At 44.1% G+C, this 22,935-nt stretch overlaps 1 protein-coding gene across 1 annotated transcript; it reads right to left on the bottom strand.

Annotated features, from left to right (window-relative positions):
• Positions 1-17,342: 17,342 nt before the first annotated feature.
• SUMO2 (small ubiquitin like modifier 2) lies at positions 17,343-22,471 on the bottom strand. Its single transcript, XM_075177863.1, has 4 exons — positions 22,342-22,471; positions 19,978-20,109; positions 18,919-18,990; positions 17,343-18,039 (listed from the first exon to the last, which is right to left on the bottom strand). The coding sequence occupies exons 1-4, from the start codon at positions 22,360-22,362 to the stop codon at positions 17,977-17,979; spliced, it is 288 nt and encodes a 95-aa protein (XP_075033964.1). The 5' UTR covers positions 22,363-22,471; the 3' UTR covers positions 17,343-17,976.
• Between the last annotated feature and the right edge of the window lie 464 nt (positions 22,472-22,935).

The following is a 22,935-nucleotide window of genomic DNA, read 5'->3' as shown; positions in this document are numbered from 1 at the left end:
TACCTGCTGGAACATGTAGTTCCACAAAAGTACCTAACATAAAAAAAAAAATGACAGTCACTGAATATTTTTGCATTTTAATTCAAATAAATATTCCTCAAAATCCTTCGTTTACCACTTTATTAGTCTCCTAAATACATCTGTCCTGAAGTAGTCCAATCAGAAAAAAAAAACCAAAACCCTAAGAGAACGATGAGAATTTGTTTCCCGGGAAATTTTGCGCCACACTGGTGCCACATTTGCAGGGGGGCCCCACGCTCATCCCTGTGGTTTAGCGGTACCCAGGCCAGGTTATAACGCTGGTGATCCTTTCCTATTATAAGGAGGAGCATTGTTTTTTATTTGAAAGAATAGAATGTTTAAGCTGTGAACTGCGATCCTAACAATATTGCTTCCTACCCAAAGAAAATCAACATATATTTCACACATTATAGAAGCTAAGAGGACTGAGTTTCCAGCGCTATTCATTGTATTTACACAAATATTTCACAGTGTAGCAATCATACAAAAAAATACTTCTATTTTGAAGTGTAAGTTCTTCATTCAGTGTTTTGATGATCAGTGTTCATCCACAATCTCTAATGTGATTCGTTACATGTAAAGTAAATAAACAAAATATTTTTTGTGGGAATGGAACCAACAATGGATTATACAATTTTACTAATTTATATTGTTACTATATATCTACCTACAACTACAGCTAGGATCTTGTAATGACCTTATTGCTCCCATAGGGGGTGTATTATCTCAGATACCATGGGAATACAATGTATGTCAGAAGTTATAATATATTGAATCATTAATGTTATGATAAATGGTCAGACTAACTGATTCTGACCTTTTGGAATAAATACATTTCCCTTAATAGCAGCCATAAATCTAGATTACAGCTAGGGGATATATATATACTAAACTGCGGGTTTGAAAAAGTGAATATGTTGCCTATAGCAACCAATCAGATTTTAGCTTTCATTTATTTATTACAGTCTACAAAATGAGAGCTAGTATCTGATTGGTTGCTATAGGCAACATCCCCACTTTTTCAAACCCGCAGTTTAGTAAATATAACCCTAGGACGTAAATGTAAGAAGCTCCGATTTCTGCAAGTTGCTGGAAATTGGCGACTTTGCAGGGGAAATTTAAAGCAGCAATGGCTTGTAAAGGCAAACTTGCCTGGGATTGCCTATCACTCTACTCTGCATAAATTGTGTCTGTTCGTAGACAATGTGTTATTATTTGTTATCAGCCTGGAGACCTTCTTGCCAGCCTGACGAGTTATCTTGGATTAATATAGTGCAGCTTCCTTCTACAAATTGGAAGCTAACAAATCCGACGCCCTTCCCATTAATGTACCCCTACCCTCCCTTGCAAGCTTGCCAAAAAGATTCCCCTTTGTGTGGGTGCGGAATTCTTTGTCCTATTTTGAAATCCATATCTCACGGTCTCTTACTACTAATTTTGAAGTCAATTTCTCTCCTCTATTACTATGTCTTGCTATTTTGGCCAAGAACTGGATTAACTATGAGGTCTCCTGGCTGGGCCACATAGAGGCTTTTAAGATGATGCTGTTACCTAAATTAATGTATATATTCCGCATCGTCCCATACGTTTTCCCCAAACAATATATGGATCGGTTCTATAATTTGATGGTGTCCTATATTTGGAAACAGAAACATTCTCTTTTATCTAATAAACACATGACCCTCCCCAAACATAGGGATCTCATGCTTTCTAAATTGGTACAATATCAGGAAAATTGTATGTTGATACACCTTTGAGATTGGTTTCTCACCCCTACCTCTAAACAATGGATGGACCTCGATAGGACTATATGCACAGACTTTCCCTTAGCCGACCTGCTTTGGACTCTAAGGGCGCCCGCCCTCCATCTACTCATAGCCTTCTCTCCGTTTCGGATGCTTTACGGATCTGGGAGAAGCTGATTGGGCTGCAAAAAAAAATGGGTACTTCCATTAGCAACTTGTCTCTCCAAGCTTAGTAACTATAAAAGAAAAATATGGGATCGCACAAGGAGTAGAACCTTCTTCATTTCTGAATAACACACAATTTAATGATAAATTATACTGATGAGGGGGTGCTCTTCCATTGCATACGTAACATTTATGTCTAAAAGACCAGAGTTGGAAAGAAATTAGAAAAAGGCACTCCAGTCCACTGATAATTTGTATATTATGTTCACATTTAATTAATTAAAATTAAAATAAATTTGAGCTTGTTCAATAATTGGCCAAATCCTGTATTTGGGGAACCGTGCTGGCAAAATATTTTAAGATAAAATAAGGAAAAAAATTATTTGTGGTCAAAGAGATATAGAAAACAGGGAGATAAAAATATCAGAACCCTTTCGGTAAATGCCACATTCATTTAGTTCACAGTCCATCTTTATCGTCCCATAAATTTACTGCATCAGTTTTAAGATTTCATACAATTGCTGTGAATAATCATTGCTCTTTAGCATATCAATTATAAATCAGCCGTCAGTTTATACACATTAATCTCTAGAGCATATTATTCGCACCTATTACTACTGCTTATGTACTACATATACTGTGGGGGGAATTCTATAGGCCACGTTACTGCCGAAAGTAACGTGGCGCACGTTATTACCGATATTACGGTAATAGTGCACGTAATTATCGTTAATACAGTAATTTCAAAGCCGGAATTTTACTCGCAAGTCCCTAAGCTGCGCCTTATATTGTCCCAATAATACTCATATACAATCCTCTTTTGACCCAATATTTATCCAGAGGGTTAGACTATCCTGCAGTAAACATAAGCGTTGCTGGTGACTAGAAACCAAGTGTTGCTACAAACAAACAATATTCATGAGATGCGGCTTCACTATCGGCTGTTCCTTCCGTGTCTGGGGCGTCAGTTCTGACGTCACAAAGTCCCAACGTACGTTTCAACATCTGCTTTGTCAAGGGAGGCAACTTCATATGCTTGTGGGGACATTGACCTGTTTACACACCAACACTGTGGGGATCCGTGTCATAGTGGAGACAAAAATTGAGGTCCCCACAAAGCTTCTCAAGGCTAATCAATGCAGGGGACCATGCTTATATGCTTAGCCTAAAAATCTGGTATGTCCCCACGAGTCACATTTGTCGGAACAAAAGTGTGTGTCCAATGTGGAGGGGAGAGTGTGTGAGCATCTCAGAGGCCACTATACCGTCCAAATGCATAGCAGGAGCAGGAGGAGGAAATGATTGCAGCCTGCGGCGCTTTATACACCAAGCGGGTAAAGACACAGTCGAATCCGTCTGCTGCTGAAGGTAAAGTGGGGACAGGGAATGACAGAGCCCACCGGTAGCTCCGACCTTCGCCAGGAGAGCAGTGGAGATGAGTATGCCCCTGACACTTCGGAGGAGAGCAGTTCAGACACCAGCGGTGATGCCCCGTTGTCCACCAGCGCAGCAGAGTGCAGGTACCCAGAGATGAGTTCTATGTACGACCATTCTCGATCTTCTGGCAGTTGCGTTTTAAACACAGAAGGTGTCTGTCCAAACGCTATCCAGAAACAGTGATGCTCCAGGGCGAATAACAAAAAGCAGTACTGCCTGTACTTTGAGAAGCCCTTCTTAAAAATTTGCCCGGCACATGGAGCATGTTCACTGCAATGAGACTGAAGTAGCCTGGGCCCTAGAATTCCCCATGCACTCGAAAGAAAGGTGCATGCAAATGACACATCTTCACAATAGGGGCAACTTTGCACACAACGCTGAGGCAATGAGGGAAGGCCATGGCGTTCTGGTCCCGTTGCAAACTTCCAGACAAAGAGATGAATGCTGAAGGCTTCATCCACTGTGTAGCCTGCCAGGGCTTGTTTGCAAGGAAATACCTGTGGCGACACATGAAGCGATGTAAGCTAAACCGACAGGGCAACAAGCTCACACCTGACTAGAACAGAGTCCAGTCACTGTGCACCTTTGCTCAGCCTGTTCCACCTGACATCAGTGGTGGCTTTTGGAAGCTCTTGAGTGATATGACCCAGGATGAATTCTTACTCGTAGTCAAAATTGACCCATGCATCATGCAGACGGGACAGCATCTGTTCAACCGGGTCGGATAAGATGTTGGCAGGCACAAGTACATCCGTCAGAAGCTTAGAGAAATGGGCAGGCTACTGCTACAGGCCAGAGGATAGAAGACTTTACCACCCCCATCGAACTTACTGCACATAGTAGACACTGTGAAGCTGGTAGCTGGCTATGACAAGGAAACAGGAACATTTAAGATGCCCTCGCTGGCATTCAAGGTCCGGCTATATGATGGAGGGCTGTACTGCTGCGGTTGAAAACACACAAAATTTCAGGAAGCTATATGAGGCGAGATGGAACGAGTTGATCTCATCGGCTGCCTTCAGAGCTCTTAAGGAGTCCAAGTGGGACATGCCTCAGTTCTTATCTTTCACGGAAGATGTGAAAAAGATGCACTTGTACCTCGATGAGAAGCAGCAAGTTTACCGAAGTGGTCTATCCACCGAGCCTACGGTTAACCACTGGGCACTACTTGCAAAATTCACCCTGGCACAGGGTGACTACCAGGGTGTCTTGTTCAATCGAAGAAGGTAAGGGGAAGTTTACAATATGTTGGCTGACTTCCTTCTCCTCAAGAGATACTTCGAATCTCCACGAAGATGTGTCCCTAGCGCTTTTTGAGGTTGAGAGGAAGCTCTGCCAGTACTTCACTCACATTGAAATCCGAGGAAAACAAGGGAGAAAAGTCCCCATCCTGCTCACACCAGCCATGCAGGCTGCAATGGAACTTCTCGCAGAAAAGCGTGACAAATGTGGAGTGGACAGCTAAAATGTCTACATGTTCACCAGACCAGCTGCCTTGTTATACTTCAGAAGCTTCGATTGCATACGAATGTTTGCCCGACAGTGTGGGGCCAAGCATCCCCACACTCTGTCTTCCATGAAGCTTCAAAAGCACATTGCCACTCTCTCGAAGGTCCTCAACCTAAACAACACAAAACTGGATCATTGGGCAGACTTCCTTGGGCACGACATCAGGGTGCACCGGCAGTATTACCCTCTCCCAGAAGGTACCCTCCAACTCGTCAAGATCAGCAGATGGCTCTCGAGAGTGGCAGATTGGCCGAATTCAAAGGCAAGAATTTGGAGGAGATACACATTGATTTGGACGGTAGGTGGAAATTCTGGTGTCTGATGTAAGCTTTGGACTTTTACCTCGGTCATTTACATATCTGTTTCTTTTCATAACCGGTCTGGCTACAGAGTGAAATGTTGGATGATGAGCAATCCCCCGTGACAGAGGGACAAGTGGCCAAGCATTTGGTTGACAGGCATTGTATGGACCTGGCAACATGGAACCAGTGCCCAGCCATGGCTTCCACATGTAGGTGTAGCTAGAGAGAAGAACTTTGCCTTCTTTGTATTTTGCGGAGACATAATGGACCACTCTACTTCCTTTCAGGTTGCAAAGAAGTGCGGAGGAAATCCTGTGATAAAGAGGAGGTTCAGACTGTGGAGAAACACCTGATGAGGTTTATACAGACATGCCGGGTGCCTGGAAAGCGAGACTGTGTTGCGTGTCTCATGGCTGATACATTTATACTGATCGGAACTGGTCGGGGGTGAAATTCTACATAAAGAACCGCATAACTGCTTCAAAGGGGATCAAAGTTGTTGAAATTATGAGCAGTGGTTGAACAGGGCTATAACCTCCATGGCTAGGTGTCTGTGTAAATGGGCATGCGGATGTCCTCAGACGGCCAGGATACATAAAACTTTGCCCACCATTGTTATTATTTATTAATTTATGTATGTGGGAATGTGGATGTCTCAGACAGTCAAAATACATGACACGATCCGCATCTTGCAGTCCCTGTACGTCATGTTCCAGACATTGGTCCTCACGATGCAATAAAAACAAGTGTGTGTGTGTGTGTGCACAGTATGTTAATACAGAGTGTATGTGTGTGTGCACAGTATGTTAATATAGAGCGTGTGTGTGTGGGCATAGTATGTTAGTATAGAGTGTGTGCGTGGTGTGTGTGTGGGCACAGTATGTTAATATAATATGTGAGGGAAGAGGGGTCTTAATATAGTTTGGGAGGTTATTTAATGGTGGAATGTAAGTGGGGATTAATTAATGGGTGCTATTTTATTTGTGAGGTATAGTGGGGCTATTTAATTTAATAGTGGGGCCTATTCATTTAAGGTGAGGTGATGGGACCTTTAATATAATGCTAGGGTGGTTTGGGGCTATTCATTGAATATGGGGCTGATTTTGAGGAGGAGGGCTGTTTTTTCAATGTGAATATTAATTTAGTGCCAGGAATGATTTTGGAAAATGGTTATATTTAAATGCTATTTAATTTATTGCTGAGGCTGTTTGGAGGGATGGAAATAGGTTGGTATGTTAAATGGGAATACTATTAATTTTACAGGTAGAAGAGAGCGGGACAGTCTGCCAACTGTCCTGAATCTGGTGGGGCAGTCCTGAATTTGGGTGACTGTCTCGCTTAGTCAGGATTTAGTCTGACTACAAGGACAGTTGGGAGTTATGTCCTACCTCACAGTGTACTGCTTGTGATGTCAGAGCTGTGTGCACCTAACAGTAGTACATCATAGGGGCCCCCCTGTCTAAAGTACCCCGGACCCACCAGAGCCTTAAGCCAGTTCTGAGCCAGGGTGTCAAATTGACACCTAGTGCTCTGCTCCTCCGCTTAGTATCACCCCTGCAAGGTGGTCCAGTTGGATCCTGGCCATGTTTTAGGGGGGTTAGGGTCCCTGTCAGACCTACCATTGCTGTACGCTGAGCAGAACTTTGACCCGGGGAGTTTGTTCTGAGCCTTCCACTGGATAGATTTGGACAAAAACTTCACAGAGTGGTAACTTTGGATCCTAGAAGACATTCTAGGGGGTTGAGGTCCCGATTGGACCGCCTGTTAGTGTACTCTGGGCAGAGCCTGTTCTGTGCCTTACACTGGATTTGGATGACATCTTAGCTGCTAATTATTTTTAAAATGTTACCAGTTACATTCAACTCATTGATAACTTAATAAGTTGAAGATTTAAACCAGGTACTTCAGCTAGTTTCCAATATTTGTAAGATTGACACCTATGTGTAGAGACCAAAACTAATTCAATTGTATTTATCGTAATTTCAGATCAAACCTACTAGTCTTTGGAACATATAGGATTTCTTTACATGAAGCTTTATTAGTCAGTTTTCTCAGATTTAATGAGAGATTCTAGTTATCGGGAAACCTAGAAGGTGGTGGTTAGCACTTCTGCCTCGCAGCACTGGGGTCATGAGTTCAATTCCCGACCATGGCCTTATCTGTGTGGAGTTTGTATGTTCTCCCTGTGTTTGCGTGGGTTTTCTCCGGGTACTCTGGTTTACTCCCACACTCCAAAAACATACTTGTAGGTTAATTGGCTGCTATCAAAATTGACCCTAGTCTCTCCCTCTCTGTCTGTCTGACTCCCTCTCTGTCTGTATTTCTGTGTGTGTCTGTGTGTATGTTAGGGGATTTAGACTGTAAGCTCCAATGGGGCAGGGACTGATATGAATGAGTTCTCTGTAAAGCGCTGCGGAATTAGTGGCGCTATATAAATAAATGATAATGATGACAATGATGGTGTCCGAATCCCTTTTGCTTGCTCTGACAAGAAAGGGTTAGACAATTTTTTTGTGGAAAAGTGTATCCAGGGATACGACCATTAATTGAAATGAAGGATAGTAGTGGATATAAGGTAAAAATAGGACTGCAGTATTGGGTCTGGGGGGATTTTCACAATTGAAACAGATTGGCAGTTGCTTACTCTGGATCAATTTCATATATAAGTGCAGGATCGCAGGAGATCCACAATAGGTTGAACTTGATGGACTGGTGTCTTTTTTCAACCTCATCAACTATGTTACTATGACATTTACAGACATGCCCATGATTCCCTAATTACCATTACACATGATTAAGATTAACAGGTTTTTGGGAGGAGGTAAAGGGACAGATAAAGGCTCTAGCAATAGTCATGTTATGCATATTTAGTGATGATACTGTTAGGAACCCCTCTAGCCGGTACAGCACAACCCGGAGTCTACTATGCCAGTCAGGTGTTCACTGGAGCCCCTAGTGGTGGGGACAGACTTGGCCGCAGACTAGCAGAGGGTCGTGAAGTGCGTACCGACTAGGGAGAACCCAGGAAAGCGGAGTGAAGTCCAGGCAAGGGTCGAGGGCCGGCAGCAGACAGGGAATCCAATACATAAGGGTCACAGGCACGGTAGCTAGGTCCAGATACAGGCAAGAAGGTCAGGGTCACAAGAAACACAGGCAAGGTCCAAATCCAGGCAAGGGGTCATACACAGGCAATCCAATCGTAATATCCACAGGACAGAACTGGGAACACAGCAGTCAGCAAACTGGCAACAGGAAGCTATAACCGGCAGTGAGGCTGCAGACCTCACTGCCTTAAATACCAAAGGCACCCAATCAGAGCCTAGCTCTGAGTCCCACACAGCCCCCAGTAATAATTAACTTAATCAGCCCACAGGCTGTGTTATTTTGCGTGCATGCGCCCGGCTACCAGTACCGCCGGGACGCAGCGCCAGAGGGGAAGCGTCCGTCCGTTGCCTTGGCAACGGCCGGGCAGGAACTGGAAATGACGCCCCAGTCGTCAAGGTGACGGCCGGGACGCCAGAGGCCACAGGAAGCGAGCCGCGGCGGCTGTGAGTACCGCCGCGGCTCGTGACAGATACATGTAACAAAGGAAGCTTTGCTGGCAAAAAAAGTGTATATGATAAATTATCAGTAAAAACAAAACAAAATAAAAATAGGGGATAGACTCAGCAGCGCCAAGAGGGGTCAGCAGATACAGATTACCAGGCCCGAGCCTGCTGGGGGGACTGGGCTTCACTGGCAGCAAGGTTTTTGTTTTTTTTTGGGGTTTTTTTGGCTAGCGGATGGGGGGAGGAGGGGAATTTCTGTTAAGGGAGAGAGAGGCAGCAAGATGACAGCTGTCAGCAGCTCCCAGTCCCAAGACAGTGTGTGACATCACACACTGTCCGGGGAGCACTAAGTCTCACGAGATTTGGTAATCTCACAAGATTTAGAGCTTCCCTGCTCAGGCAGTACCAGCAGCACAGTTTAGGTATGTATGCTGGTCTGGTGGGGTTGTGTATTTGTGATATCTGGGTAGGGGTCTTGATGTCTAGAGGGTTGAGATGTGGCTGGGGGGGTTGTGATGTGTTTGGTGTTTTGTAGCGTGATGTGGCTGGGGGGGTGACGTGATAAATGTAACGTTTAATTATAATGTATGTATTATATACTGCGTCATCTGTGTTATATGTTATATACTGTGTTCACTTATTGCTTGGTTTTCAATATTTCATGTACCTATACATTTTCCAAATAGGTCCCAACATTCCAGGATGCAAACAAGAATCTAGTACCAGGTTGTGAGAGCTGCAATAACAGGTAGGTGAGAGCAACACTGTTTTAATACTTAATATGTCATGTTTAAAGCGACACGGCTATGCTGCATGTTGACCGTGCCCCCAAAACTGGGCACACACCATGCGTCGACGCACTTCTCTTTACCTTCTGCTCTAAGGGGGGCGCAAAACTTTGGTGTACCAGGGGCCCCAAATTCCTCTTGGCGACTCTGGGAAAGCTGCATGTCTCCTACTCTCCTGCGCTGATCCTGATTCAAAATCCTGTTCTTGCGGACCTGACTTCCTTACCATGGTTTGCATGCCTGCCAGCAACTGCGGCATATCTACATCACATCGGCAGAGTGAAGATAGTCAGATCCTTGTTACTGATGGTTCTGCTAGAACAGTACACAGCTGCTAGAACATCTTGCCAGGTGTCTCCGGCCCAATCAACTACTGTGGTGCTGCTGTCCTGCTGCCCAGACTCCAGCGCCATGTCTTACATCTTAGCTGTATTCAGCTTTCAGAAGGGCCACTTTCTGAAAGGAATGGGCGCCTAGTGGTACTGGATGGTCTAGTAGACTAGATGATCAGACATGTTTTCACATCATTTACTGACCTCCCAGTCCACAACTACTTCTGGTGCAACATCAGGGTAAGATGAGGGCTGCCTTTTCTCCCCAACTTTCAACATACCCTTTCCCTGCTCATGTCGCTCCCTACGGCATCGGGGGACCATATCCCTTCTTCGGTCCACCATAATGAGCAACTAAGATTACTAACATTACTTTGATACAGTATATACCCCAACATCTGCCAGCTACCTGGTTTATTACTAGTGTACTTGTCATTCTTCAGCCATATTTTTTGGTCAAATTTTCCCATGCATTGGTCAACCTCTCTATACAGGACCATCTGATAGTGTTATATGGGGATATCTATTGGCCATCCCTGGGTTCAATGTAGCCCTGAAATGAGCCGTAACTTAGAATCTCTTGCGCCTGGGGCGAGAAAGACAAACGCCGCCCCCCAGCCCTCAATTTTAACCAAATTAACCTAAAATATTCCTAAATTGCACCCCCCTTCAGCCTTGCATGGGCTGAAACCACTGCAAAATGTGACAAGCTTCATTGTTCTGGTATCATACTAGCGTATAGGCTCAGGTGCTTACCACTTGCTTTGATGGAGTATATTGAATAATTGGAACATCCATTGACTTACACTTATCGGCTGTAAATACTGGATTTGAGCTGGCAATAACACTGCCCCCTGGTGACTCAAAATAATACTTCAACTGAATTTACTTCCAGACCTGTCATTCCCTGCCATCTATGGGTTACACTTGGTGTTATAATCTAATGTTATAATCCAGTGCCGAGTTGATCCCACTCTAAAGCTGTGTACATTGTTTTACTGGTGGTAGTCATTCCTGCCAAGACGATCATACTGACACCGCTTAGAGACAGGAAAATTCTGAATGCTGTAATTCCAATCTTGAGGAAATTCAGACTTGCTGAAAAACTGAAATGCACAGCACACAAGATTCATGGGCATGTGAACGGCCTACTTTCTACTACCGTCATGTACAACGCTGCACAACCTTGTGGCGCCTTATATCTAATTCGATTTTTATTAGCATTTATTTATAACTTATTTTATCTGGATCTCTTTCAGGCTGAAGTTTCACTGTACTAATAAGAAGGTCTGCAGCTTCCTCTCCTAATTACCTGTTTCTTCCACAGGTCAATGGGTCTGTGAAGGAAGATAGAGGGGGCAGTTCATAGGTTGTGATTTAACAAATATTATACACTATGAAGGCCCCCCTCACTCTTTCTGGACAGATTTACTCACTTTAGACCCACTGATATATTTATTGAACACTCCCCCATAGAGAAAAGCAGAGGGGTCTCCTCCAAGACCACCCGTTAGATGATAATCACAGTCTGTTCATACCATTGGAAGGCTGGGGAGTATTTAGATTTTAGTGAAGTACAAAATGATACAGTTAAGAGCTAATCAGCTAATACTGTCTCAGGGGAAAACATGACAGCCACTCTTAACAATCAAAGCTATCCATCAGCCAGAGACAATTAAACCATACCATAATCACAAGAGAGCCAATAGCACCTATCCTGTTTCGATTGTTTTCTGTATGTAAAATTTGTGTTAGATACTCCGCACCATCACTATTTTATCTAGATCTAGCAGAAGAGGCTAGTTCAGGGAAGCACAATATTACCACTCCAGTAACAAGTTTCACGCCTGTAGCAACACAATCCCCGGCACACTTACCCGTCCTCTCAGACAACAGTTGTAGAGTATAGCAGTGAATCAGACCAAAGCTCATTCATTCAGACTCTCTGTCAGACTGATGAATGGCCAGGTCTCACAGCAGCTGCAGGAGTTTATACCTATAGCCAGTACAACTCAGGACAGATCTCTAGCAGCACCTAGCATAGAAATACTACTGCATTATTTTTGGACCTTAGTTTCCTTCTATCTGTTCTGCTTCCTGTGTTAAATAGTGCTGCAGGGGTCATCATTTACACCAAGCATCCACTACATGTATATGATACACAACATAAGCAACTTATCTGGGGATACAGCCATCTCTGTCTGCCCTGTTCATACTCTCCAGGCAAAAGAGGCTGCAAATCTAAGATACATAGAATTACGCCACAAAATAGACATATTAAATGTAAATCAGGCCTTTAGTGTATATATAGTATGTTAATAAGAATGAGATCTAAAGCGATTAATAGCAAAATCTTACAAATTAGCATGACACTTACATTGAGAAAATTTTCCCTAAGATCTGACACTCAGAGTTTTCAGGTTCTTCCTAAATTCTAAACAAGCGTGTTTTAGTCTGAATTTTTGAGTTTCTATTCTGATAGTTCCCTTTTTTCCTAAGTTCCTGTCAACATGAGGTTTCCAACTCTTGTAAATGGAGTTGAAGAAAGTGCCAGTGGTACACTAGGGATTGGGGCTAAGCTTATCAGCACTCTGTGGTCTCTCACCACAAGTGTCAAATTGATCCTAGTCTGTGTGTGTATGTTAGGGAATTTAGACTGTAAGCTTCAATGGAGCAGGGACTGATGTGAGTTTTCTGTACAGCGCTGCGGAATTAGTGGCGCTATATTGTTTAAAAAAAGAAAAAAGAAAAAAAGAAAAAAGGTGATCGTGGTAAACCCCAATAGATCCAGCAAGAAGTGCGAAAGACTGGCACCTTCAGCCTTTTCAAGGAGACCAAGTACCCAGACGTTGTACTTCAACCCATGCTCCACAGGAATTTCTTTTCACGTTAGTCATTACAAAATGATGGTGGGCTGACACTTTTGGATGTCAGACAGCACTGTGACCATATCAGACAGGTGAAGTGTCAGAACCTATTGCTGGGGGTTACAGTTTTAGAACAGTGTTCTCTCCAGCACTTGTTTCCCAGGTGCTCCACCCGGCTCTTGGAACCCAAGAGTCCAGTTATAATAGAATAAGCCATTGTTTCTCCTGTTTAACAGGCACTATGTGAGCATTACATCCATCTGTATGTGCTAGAGCAGTCCTGGCAGGTTTGGGCAATAACCTCCAACATTTTTCAATATTATTGCAAGGTATTACTCTGCCCTCACCCGGCTCATTTTCTAGCCCGAACACTGTAGAGTACGGCTTGGCTTCACTTGGAGCCAAAGAAGGCAGCAGGTCCCAGCTTTGAAACATTTCGCAGTCGACTTAAGGGATTGGGGTGATGAATCTTAAATTTGGGTGCTTCAGGTAACCCTCTAATGGAAGGAACATTTAGTAATACAATAATAAAATAATTCATTATCAATGTTTATCATTTTCATTGTGCACCTATATATGAATTTCCATATCACCAAGGTTTTCCTGTGACTCAACAATGACACCCCAGGAATCTGAATGTTTCCACTACATATACATCACTTTCTCAAACAAGTTGGCATTTTAACTTGCCCCTATAATAAATGCATACAATGTCATGCTATAGCCCACCATGTGTCTCCTCAGTGAATGTGTGGTAATCAGTTATTTTCTCCAAGAGTCCGAGGTTGATCGCATCCCTTTAAATTAGGGGTGTGCACCGGGAACTTTTAGTGTTTTGGGTTCTGATTAGCTTGAGGTTTGGGGTTCTGATTTGTTTTGCCAAAACACCTGACGAAAGGTTTTGGTTCTGATTTAGGGTTTTGGGTTCTGATTTATTTTTAAAAAAAGCATAAAAAGCGCTAAAATCCATTTTTTTTATTTTTTTTTACACTCCTACGCTATTATTAACCTCAATAACATTCAATAACAATCAATTCCACTAATTTCCAGTCTATTCTGAACACCTCACAATATTCTTTTTAGTCCAAAATGTTGCACCGAGGTAGCTTTCTGGACTGCATAGTGCAGTGGTCCCGGTACACAATTTGGTACCGGGGCCACAATATATCACCCTCAACGGGTCTGAATTCCACTGCACAGCTGCCTGCTCCTACATCCTCTGCAGCATATACAGGGTGTAGTTCTAGCGCATCAATACCTAGTTTTTGACGATGACAGGTCATTTTCATTAACTTTGGATTTGCCCCCAACACTGAATGTAGTTTAATATCTGATACGCATCTATCTGGACTGCGTAGTGGAGTGGCCCCGGTACCCAATTTGGTACCGGGGCCACAATATATCACCCTCAACGGGTCTGAATTCCACTGCACAGCTGCCTGCTCCTACATCCTCTGCAGCATATACAGGGTGTAGTTCTAGCGCGTCAATACTTCTTGTTTTTGACGATGACAGGTCATTTTCATTAATTTTGGATTTGCCCCCAACACTGAATGTAGTTGATACGCATCTATCTGGACTGCGTAGTGGAGTGGCCCCGGTACCCGATTTGGTACCAGGGCCACAATATATCATCAAAGCGTACTAAGGGCTTCATCCACAAGAGCTACATGCTTGGTGGAATCGCAATGGTTTACCAGCTCCTCCCTCACTTTCTCTTATTATATTATTATCACTTTATCTTAATATAGATTGCAGTACCTATTCTCTTGCACTGCTTAAAATTTGAATGTATTAAATGTAATATAGATCGCAGTACCTATTCTCTGGAACTGCTTAAAAATTGAACGTATTAAATGTAATATAGATTGCAGTACCTATTCTCTGGAACTGCTTAAAGAATGAACGTAGTAAATGTAATATAGATTGCAGTTCCTATTTTTTGGACTGCTTAAACAGTGAACGTAGTAATATAGATTGCAGTTCCTATTTTTTGGACTGCAGAAACAGTAAATGTAGGTATTGCAGTACTAATATTTCAGGACTGCAATAATATATTGCTCTAGATTTTTTTTTATACTTTTTAAATAATTTTTTTTTAGTATAATTTAATTTTTTGGGGGAGTTTTTAATAATTAGACAATAACTATGGACTTAGCACAAAAATGCACAGGACTAAAGCACCACTTGACTCAGCAGGACAGACACTGGCCAAAGCACCACTGGACTCAGCAGGACAGAGCACAGGACAAAAGGTCACTGGACTCAGCAAGGACAGAGCACTGGACACAAGCATAAAGCACCACTGGACTCAGCAAGGACAGAGCACTGGACACAAGCATAAAGCACAACTGGACTGATCACGCAGGAGTACCACTACCCTACAACCTCCCTCTACCCCGATCACAGCCCAAATGAAAATGGCGGCCGCTAGCGGGGAATTTATGCAATCCGAGTCTCGCGAGACTTGGACGTCAGAGCCTCAGTTTCATTTTTTTTGGGCACCGGAAATACCCGAACAGTGCTCAGATCCGCACTGTTCGGGTGGGCTCGGATTAGCGGAATCCGAGCCCGCTCATCCTTACTTTAAATGACCACAAGGCTTGTTTCAGTGCTGATGCATAAGAGTGGAGAGGGACAGAATCAGAATGGATGGCTGTCATTATTTTACATTGTCTGTAAAGTCCTTAATTTTGCACTAAATGCAGAGGGTAGTTTTACTTCTTTAAATGTACCTAAAATAAACAAACTGAACAGACAGCAGCAATAATACAACTGGCCAGCTGGAGGAAACAAGGACCATATCATGTTACGACATACTTTAGTTTCAGGAATATAAAAAAAAAATAAAAAAATTACATAAACATTCTTGAGCTGTTTGCAGCATGACAACATTTCCATTTTAAATTAAGGTTTCAGGAAATCAGTATAATTCGGAGACTTCCTTCACTACTGTACCCTGCATCACACCAATGTTTAGCCTTAGCGATTATCCACCTTTAGACAACCTGTGCACCCCACATGTAGCAAATTGGGGTCAAAACCTACTCTTACCTGAAGCCATGACACCAGAGTGTGCAGCCACACACATTGTTTGAGGACTTAATCTGTCCAATATTCTTTAACAGAGCTCTAATTGAAGAGCACTGGAGGGCTGGTAATATGTCGTGAGCAGCAGCACGACCAACCCTGTGCTCCCTCTTTTGTGGTCTAGTTACCCCAAATTATAGAGATTTATGCATTGCCAAAACTAAATTCTGCGCACACATCAGACCACTGGACGGAGCAGAATTATAGGGCACAAAATTTGTGTAGTGAGCTTATGCACACCTCACTAACAGTGAATTGTTACTGTCGTCTCCAGAATCCTGAATGGCTTAATACAGCTGTCCCTGAACCCCAAAGTACTACACATTAAAAGCAAGGACTGAGTTAATATGCACCTTTATTTCATAATAAGAGCAGTCATGGACCCTAAAGAGTGGACCAAAAGTAATACTAATTTGGCCAAATTAGTATTAATTAGAATAAATTATACATGGGTGGTAGAATAAATTCTACCACCCATCCACTTAACCCCCATCTCCTCCGCTCATTCTCCCCTCTCCCATTGCCTCAACCGGCTCCTCTTGTGCCTGATCTGTCAACCCTCCCTTAGGATGTAAGCTCGAATGAGCAGGGCCCTTTTCCCTCCTGTCTCCTTACCCGTTCTTCTGCTCCGTGTCTATTGCACCTGCCTAGAGTTTCTGAAGTATTGGTACTTTTTGTTTATTGTTCTGTACTGTTATATCCTGTATAGTCTACTGTTTGTACTATGCGCGGTGCTGCGGAAACCTTGTGGCGCCTAACAAATAAATGATAATAAAAGAACAAGCTTTTTTTATAGATTGTATTGGGTCCCATATGTTTGATTTTTCCAAACTCCTCTTGATCTACGTGGTGTGCATGGGGCACCCTGTTGCACATATGGTGGTCTTGTCGAAAAACTAGAAGTACATGCCTTCATTAAATCATTCCCTTCTACCCAGGTCCCTCCCAAACATCCTGTGTCCTGTTCAAAAACTATGTAGACATATATTGAACGCGGCTAAATGCCTAATTGCCGCTCACTGGAAGTTCATCTCCCTACCACTATACATAGCATTTGGTCGACATACTGTATGTAAAGTATCATGGACCCACTAGATAATACAGCTTCGCACTTCCAAACCCCATGGACGAGCTTTAATGCAGCTGAACCTCCTTTGTCCAACGTATGACACATGTATGTTTCCCTCCCCTTTAACACTCCTCAGTGACTACTCCCCTCACCATCCCACACCTATTTTGCCTTTCTTTTACTCATTTGTATTTTCGTTTCAATGTATCTTGCCCTCTCCTTCCCTACATTCACTCCCCTACTTGTCTCCCCAATTTCTGTTATTGGAATTATGTATATTTCCCTCTATCATTTTTATCACTGTACTATTTGTTTCTATGCAATTATTTATTTTCTGTACCATTACCTCTGAAAACCAACAAACAAAAAAAAAGTTAGAGCAGTCACCTGTCATTAATACTTTTAATCTTTGTATGAAAGACTAGATCTGTTTTCACTTGGCTTTTCATAAATAAAGAACTGAAAGCAATTTATTTTAAACAAGATTTATTTAAACAACGAGATGTCGGAAAGGGAATTTCTACCTAAAATGTGTTATGTTTTTCTTTCTATTTTTTTTCTTTTTACATCAGTCCTATTTATTCACCCAGCTACATGTAACAGCTACATACAAAAAGTTATAAAATCGTTATCAGTTAATAAAAAAAAAAACCAAAACATTATACTCCAATTGAGAGGTGGGTTTGCACCCTATGGTATGATAACCAATTAACTGCTGGAGGTGCCTGTTAATAGCAGTGTTGGGGCTACCCAGCCTATATAAATTAGGTCTCCGTATTTGACAGCACTGGATGGGTTTGCAATAGGACAAAGCAAAATAATTTACTGGAATAAAAGTTGAAACAAAACATATCAAAATACCGATTAAGGTGGGAGACTGTGCAAAGCACCCACCGTCTCAGGATAACTTGGTCCAAAATCAAAATAAATTTTAAGGAAAAGGAGGGGGGAAAAAAAAAAAACAAGCAAGAATTAACCCCTAGAATAACATACACACATCCACCCTATGTTTATGTACAATAAGGGAAGGGGGATGGAGGTGAACATAGTCAGGGAATTTAACAGTGGAGGCAGTGGGTGAGGGTTTGGGCAATAAACATGGTCTAGAATTGTCCTCCCGTCTGCTGCTGGAAAACATCAATTGTATCTTCATCCTCCATTTCCAACTGGGGAAAAAAGAAAAATTAAACTTAGGAAGAGAAATGCCTCCATAGCCAGAGAGCATTGTGTGTTTACCACAACTGACAAATGGTGTAAATATCACAATGAAAGCCTGAAGGAGTTTCCTGCAAACATGCGGCACAGATAAAAGCTACCTGCTGATTGGTTGCTATGGTTTTAGTGTACATTTTCAGGTTTAAGCAATGTTAGGGAAAAATACAAACAAACCTTCAAAATCCTTCTTTAGAAGGATAACCAGAGCACAAACATTTACATGCCTACCCTGGAGGGGCATTAACATGATCAGTCATGTCTCAGACTATAGTATATCCTCAAGCACATTGCTACGCTGCCAACTCCCACTGGGCACCTGTTGTCACTGTATGAAAAAAATAGACTGGGTTGGCAGGAGCATGATGTGTGCCACACATGTTCCTGTTTCCGCACAGGGAACATACTGGACTGCATGAGCACTAGGCCCCTGGTAAAGTGAACCACTGTCCCAAAATATTACGCAAGTATCCCATTTTGAATGAATTACCCTTCAATGCTCTTATTGTTTTAATAGAGGTGAAAAGTGGTCATGGGGGTGGACGGATAGCTGCTGTTTTACCCGACTGTACCCCAGTATGGCCATTAATACTGCTCTATGGCGCAGTTATCTGCACAACATACATATTCTTAGAATTGGCTCTGTCAGTTGTCTTTAGTGCAAAGGAAACTTATAGATTTCAGTTTCTGCTTTTCATGATAATGTTGCATATTAATGTATACAACTACCAACTGTCAGACAACCAGCTCCTCTTATATCCAGTTACCCTACATCAGGCAATTGGCACTGAGCAATCAGTGATAGAGTTTTCCTAACAATCAAACGTGTTTACCTGTGCTGGTGTGTCCGTCTCATTGATAGGCTGCCCGTCAAATCGGAACCTAATTTGCCTCATTGACAACCCCTAGAAAATTAAACAAAGATATGCGTGTAGATTTAGTATTTACATATAACAAAATTGAAACTAAAAAAGTCGTCAATATTGCAGGAAAACAAATAATTTCTACCAATTTAAATTTAACCAACCGTAATATATTAAACACTTCTGTTTTAACGTTTCACTAGATTTTAATTTTTTTTTCCCTCAGAACCTCTCCTTACCTCAACTATCTGGACAACTAAATTTCTCCAGGCTGTATACAGACGTCTTAGGAATTAGATCATAATGCTTCTAAAATAAGGAATTCTTTCCATAACCTAATCATTTTATCATGAAAGGTTTATTTTTAAGCCATTTACTATGAGGTTTTTGCTATTAGAATTCAAGTTGCAATCTATGGAAATAGGGAGGCAGCAATGAATCCAAGTAGTTTGGTAAAATTACATCATATATAGACATGGAATAGTTTCTATAAAAAGGTTGACAATCTGTATTCCTACATTATTCTACTCATAGAACCAAGTATAATGTAAACTTGTGGATAACAGCTTTTGTATGGCTTGTACCACTTGATTTAAAGTGAACATGAAAGCACAATGGAACACTGCACCAAGTGCCAAAATGCCATGAAAACAGTAAAGATAAATTGCTTTATCAAAGTATCTCCTTAACCATGCATCATATTTTTAAGCTGTGCAGTGTTTTAGCACAAGTATTTTTTTCTTTAGAAAGCTGTAATATTCAAACACATATGGAAGATAAAAGGATTCATGAACATTACAAACCGTATGCTGACTGAAGGAAGAAATATTTGTCAACCCATTACATGTTCCATTTCCACAAAAGAAAATACAGAAGTTAATTTGCAGGTGAAGCAGAGCTATTAGTAGCTTATATTAGGAAAACTATTTTAATGAGCAAAAAAAACAGTTGTACTGAAACAGACTAAGGCACCATATTAAAAACAGATAAAAAAGACTGTATTGAGAGAACACCAAAGAAAATACTCACTTGTCGTTCACAATAAGCCTTCATAAGCTTGTTTAGTGGTGTATGTTTCTTGATTTTGAACTGCACCACTGAGCCATCTTGACCAGCCACCTTCAGGTTAATGTGATCATTGTTCTCAGTCTTCACACCTTCCTGCAACATCAAAAGAAGTTAGCATAAATTCCTACTTTGTACATAGACTTCCATCCTACACCAGCACAATAGCATCCAACTATTACATTGGGAAAAAATTGACATGAAACCTAATGGCAGCAGACAAAAAGATGAATGATCCAAGAACTTGAGATTTGTTTTGTTGCAGTAAAGAGAATAAATTCCTATGTAGGCCAAACATCACATTGTATGGCTATCAGAGTAATGACGGAGCAGCTCCAAATCCCTTATGGAGGGTTACATGAAAGGACTGTAAATCGACACACCTAATACATGGAAACATATCTTAAAAATTGAGGCATATTTTCCCATTCATGGTTTAAAAACAACAAAAACAAGGTTTATCACATTTCATCTACATTTTGTATAGCCAAAGCAAATCTGCTCCATTACACACAAAATCATATTTGAGATCCCATACAACCCATTCTTTAAATACAGAAGCCGCAACCTATGACCTGGCCGGGTGTGTAATCCTCCTTTCCATAGCACCAAAATACCCCGACACGAACATCCCCCTTACCCCACCAGCCATCCTCCTCCTCCTCCACCCTTACCCCACCAGCCATCCTCCTCATCCACCCTTACCCCACCAGCCATCCACCCTTACCCCACCAGCCATCATCCTCCTCCTGGTCCACCCTCACCCCACCAGCCATCCTCCTCCTCGTTCCCCCTTACCCCACCAGCCATCCTCCTCCTCGTTCCCCCTTACCCCACCAGCCATCCTCCTCCACATCGTTCCCCCTTCCCCACAAGCCATCCTCCTCCTCGTCCCCCTAACCCCACCAGCCATCCTCCTCCTCGCCCCCCTAACCCCACCAGCCATCCTCCTCCTCCTTACCCCACCAGCCATCCTCCTCCTCCTCCCCCTTACCCCACCAGCCATCCTCCTCCTCGTCCCCCTTACCCCACCAGCCATCCTCCTCCTCGTCCCCCTTACCCCACCAGCCATCCTCCTCCTCGTCCCCCTTACCCCACCAGCCATCCTCCTCCTCGTCCCCCTTACCCCACCAGCCATCCTCCTCCTCGTCCCCCTTACCCCACCAGCCATCCTCCTCCTCGTCCCCCTTACCCCACCAGCCATCCTCCTCCTCGTCCCCCTTACCCCACCAGCCATCCTCCTCCTCGTCCCCCTTACCCCACCAGCCATCCTCCTCCTCGTCCCCCTTACCCCACCAGCCATCCTCCTCCTCGTCCCCCTTACCCCACCAGCCATCCTCCTCCTCGTCCCCCTTACCCCACCAGCCATCCTCCTCCTGGTCCCCCTTACCCCACCAGCCATCCTCCTCCTCGTCCCCCATACCCCACCAGCCATCCTCCTCCTGGTTCCCCTTACCCCACCAGCCATCCTCCTCCTGGTCCCCCTTACCCCACCAGCCATCCTCCTCCTGGTCCCCCTTACCCCACCAGCCATCCTCCTCCTGGTCCCCCTTACCCCACCAGCCATCCTCCTCCTGGTCCCCCTTACCCCACCAGCCATCCTCCTCCTGGTCCCCCTTACCCCACCAGCCATCCTCCTCCTCGTCCCCCTTACCCCACCAGCCATCCTCCTCCTCGTCCCCCTTACCCCACCAGCCATCCTCCTCCTGGTCCCCCTTACCCCACCAGCCATCCTCCTCCTGGTCCCCCTTACCCCACCAGCCATCCTCCTCCTCCTAATCCCCAGACATCCTCCTCCTAATCCCCAGACCCCACCAGCCATCCTCCTCCTGGTTCCCCTTACCCCACCAGCCATCCTCCTCCTGGTCCCCCTTACCCCACCAGCCATCCTCCTCCTGGTCCCCCTTACCCCACCAGCCATCCCCCTCCTGGTCCCCCTTACCCCACCAGCCATCCTCCTCCTGGTCCCCCTTACCCCACCAGCCATCCTCCTCCTGGTCCCCCTTACCCCACCAGCCATCCTCCTCCTAATCCCCAGACCCCACCAGCCATCATCCCCCTCACCTCTGCCTGGCCATAACTCGCTGCTGGATACCTACAGAGGCCGGCAGCTCCGCTATACAGCCCTCTCATGCAGTCACAGCATCACCCACAGACCGGCCTCTTCTCCCTGCACTTGCTACGTATCCTCCCCTCCCGCCGTATCGTTATCCCACACAGGCCTCTGCCCTACTCTCACCATCGCCATCACCTCCAGGCCTCCTCCTAATAACCACATCACCCCCGGACCTCCCCGCCGCACTCCCTCTCATCCCCCCGGGAACAGACCTTTGGTTTATCGTCCGCCATGCTGTGTCTGACGCCGGTATCCGGTGCTCTCGGTGGTGCCGCCTCCTCCTACTCACAAAGAGCCTGAACCCGCGCGGGTCGTGTGTCGGGAGCGCGCACGCACGATCGTTAATAAAGCACGGCTTACGTGCGCGGCCCCGCGTAGCCACCCCCCGCTTTGCGCTGCGAAGAAGCCCGCGCTGAGGAGCACGTGGCGGCGGGGCCGCGCCCGGGGGGGGGGAGGGGCGTGTGGTCGGGTCTCTCCGACGATGTTAGAGCTCAGAGCGCAGAGCGCTAAGTGCAGACAATGAGATCACAGTGGTCAGTGCCTGAGCCATGTGTAACATGACCAAACCCAATGTAAAAGCTAGTGCATTCCAGTGGGTATATACACTCAGGACACTATGGACTTGATTTAAATCTAAAAGTAAAGATACAACCTTACACTTGTATTTCCAAGTTACACATATGCAGGGGAGGGCTGTCAACATTTAGCCCAGGTTGGGGGGGGGGGCAGGAGCAGGCTGGCCGCATGTCATGATACGGGATGCGGCCGCATCACATGACACGCGATGTGGCCGTGACATCTCCCAG

The sequence above is a fragment of the Mixophyes fleayi genome, chromosome 6 (assembly GCF_038048845.1).
Source record: "Mixophyes fleayi isolate aMixFle1 chromosome 6, aMixFle1.hap1, whole genome shotgun sequence".
NCBI lineage: Eukaryota > Metazoa > Chordata > Amphibia > Anura > Limnodynastidae > Mixophyes > Mixophyes fleayi.
This window is presented reverse-complemented; position numbering and strand designations above follow the sequence as displayed.

Bases quoted from the DNA above. Each gene is read 5' to 3' on its own strand.
- SUMO2 (XM_075177863.1), bottom strand. From the start codon at position 22,362: ATGGCGGACGATAAACCAAAG. The intron at 20,110-22,341 runs GTCTGTTCCCGG...TTGATGTTGCAG, and splicing joins TGGCGGACGATAAACCAAAG to GAAGGTGTGAAGACTGAGAA. The intron at 18,991-19,977 runs GTGAGTATTTTC...TTAATTTTCTAG, and splicing joins AGGCTTATTGTGAACGACAA to GGGTTGTCAATGAGGCAAAT.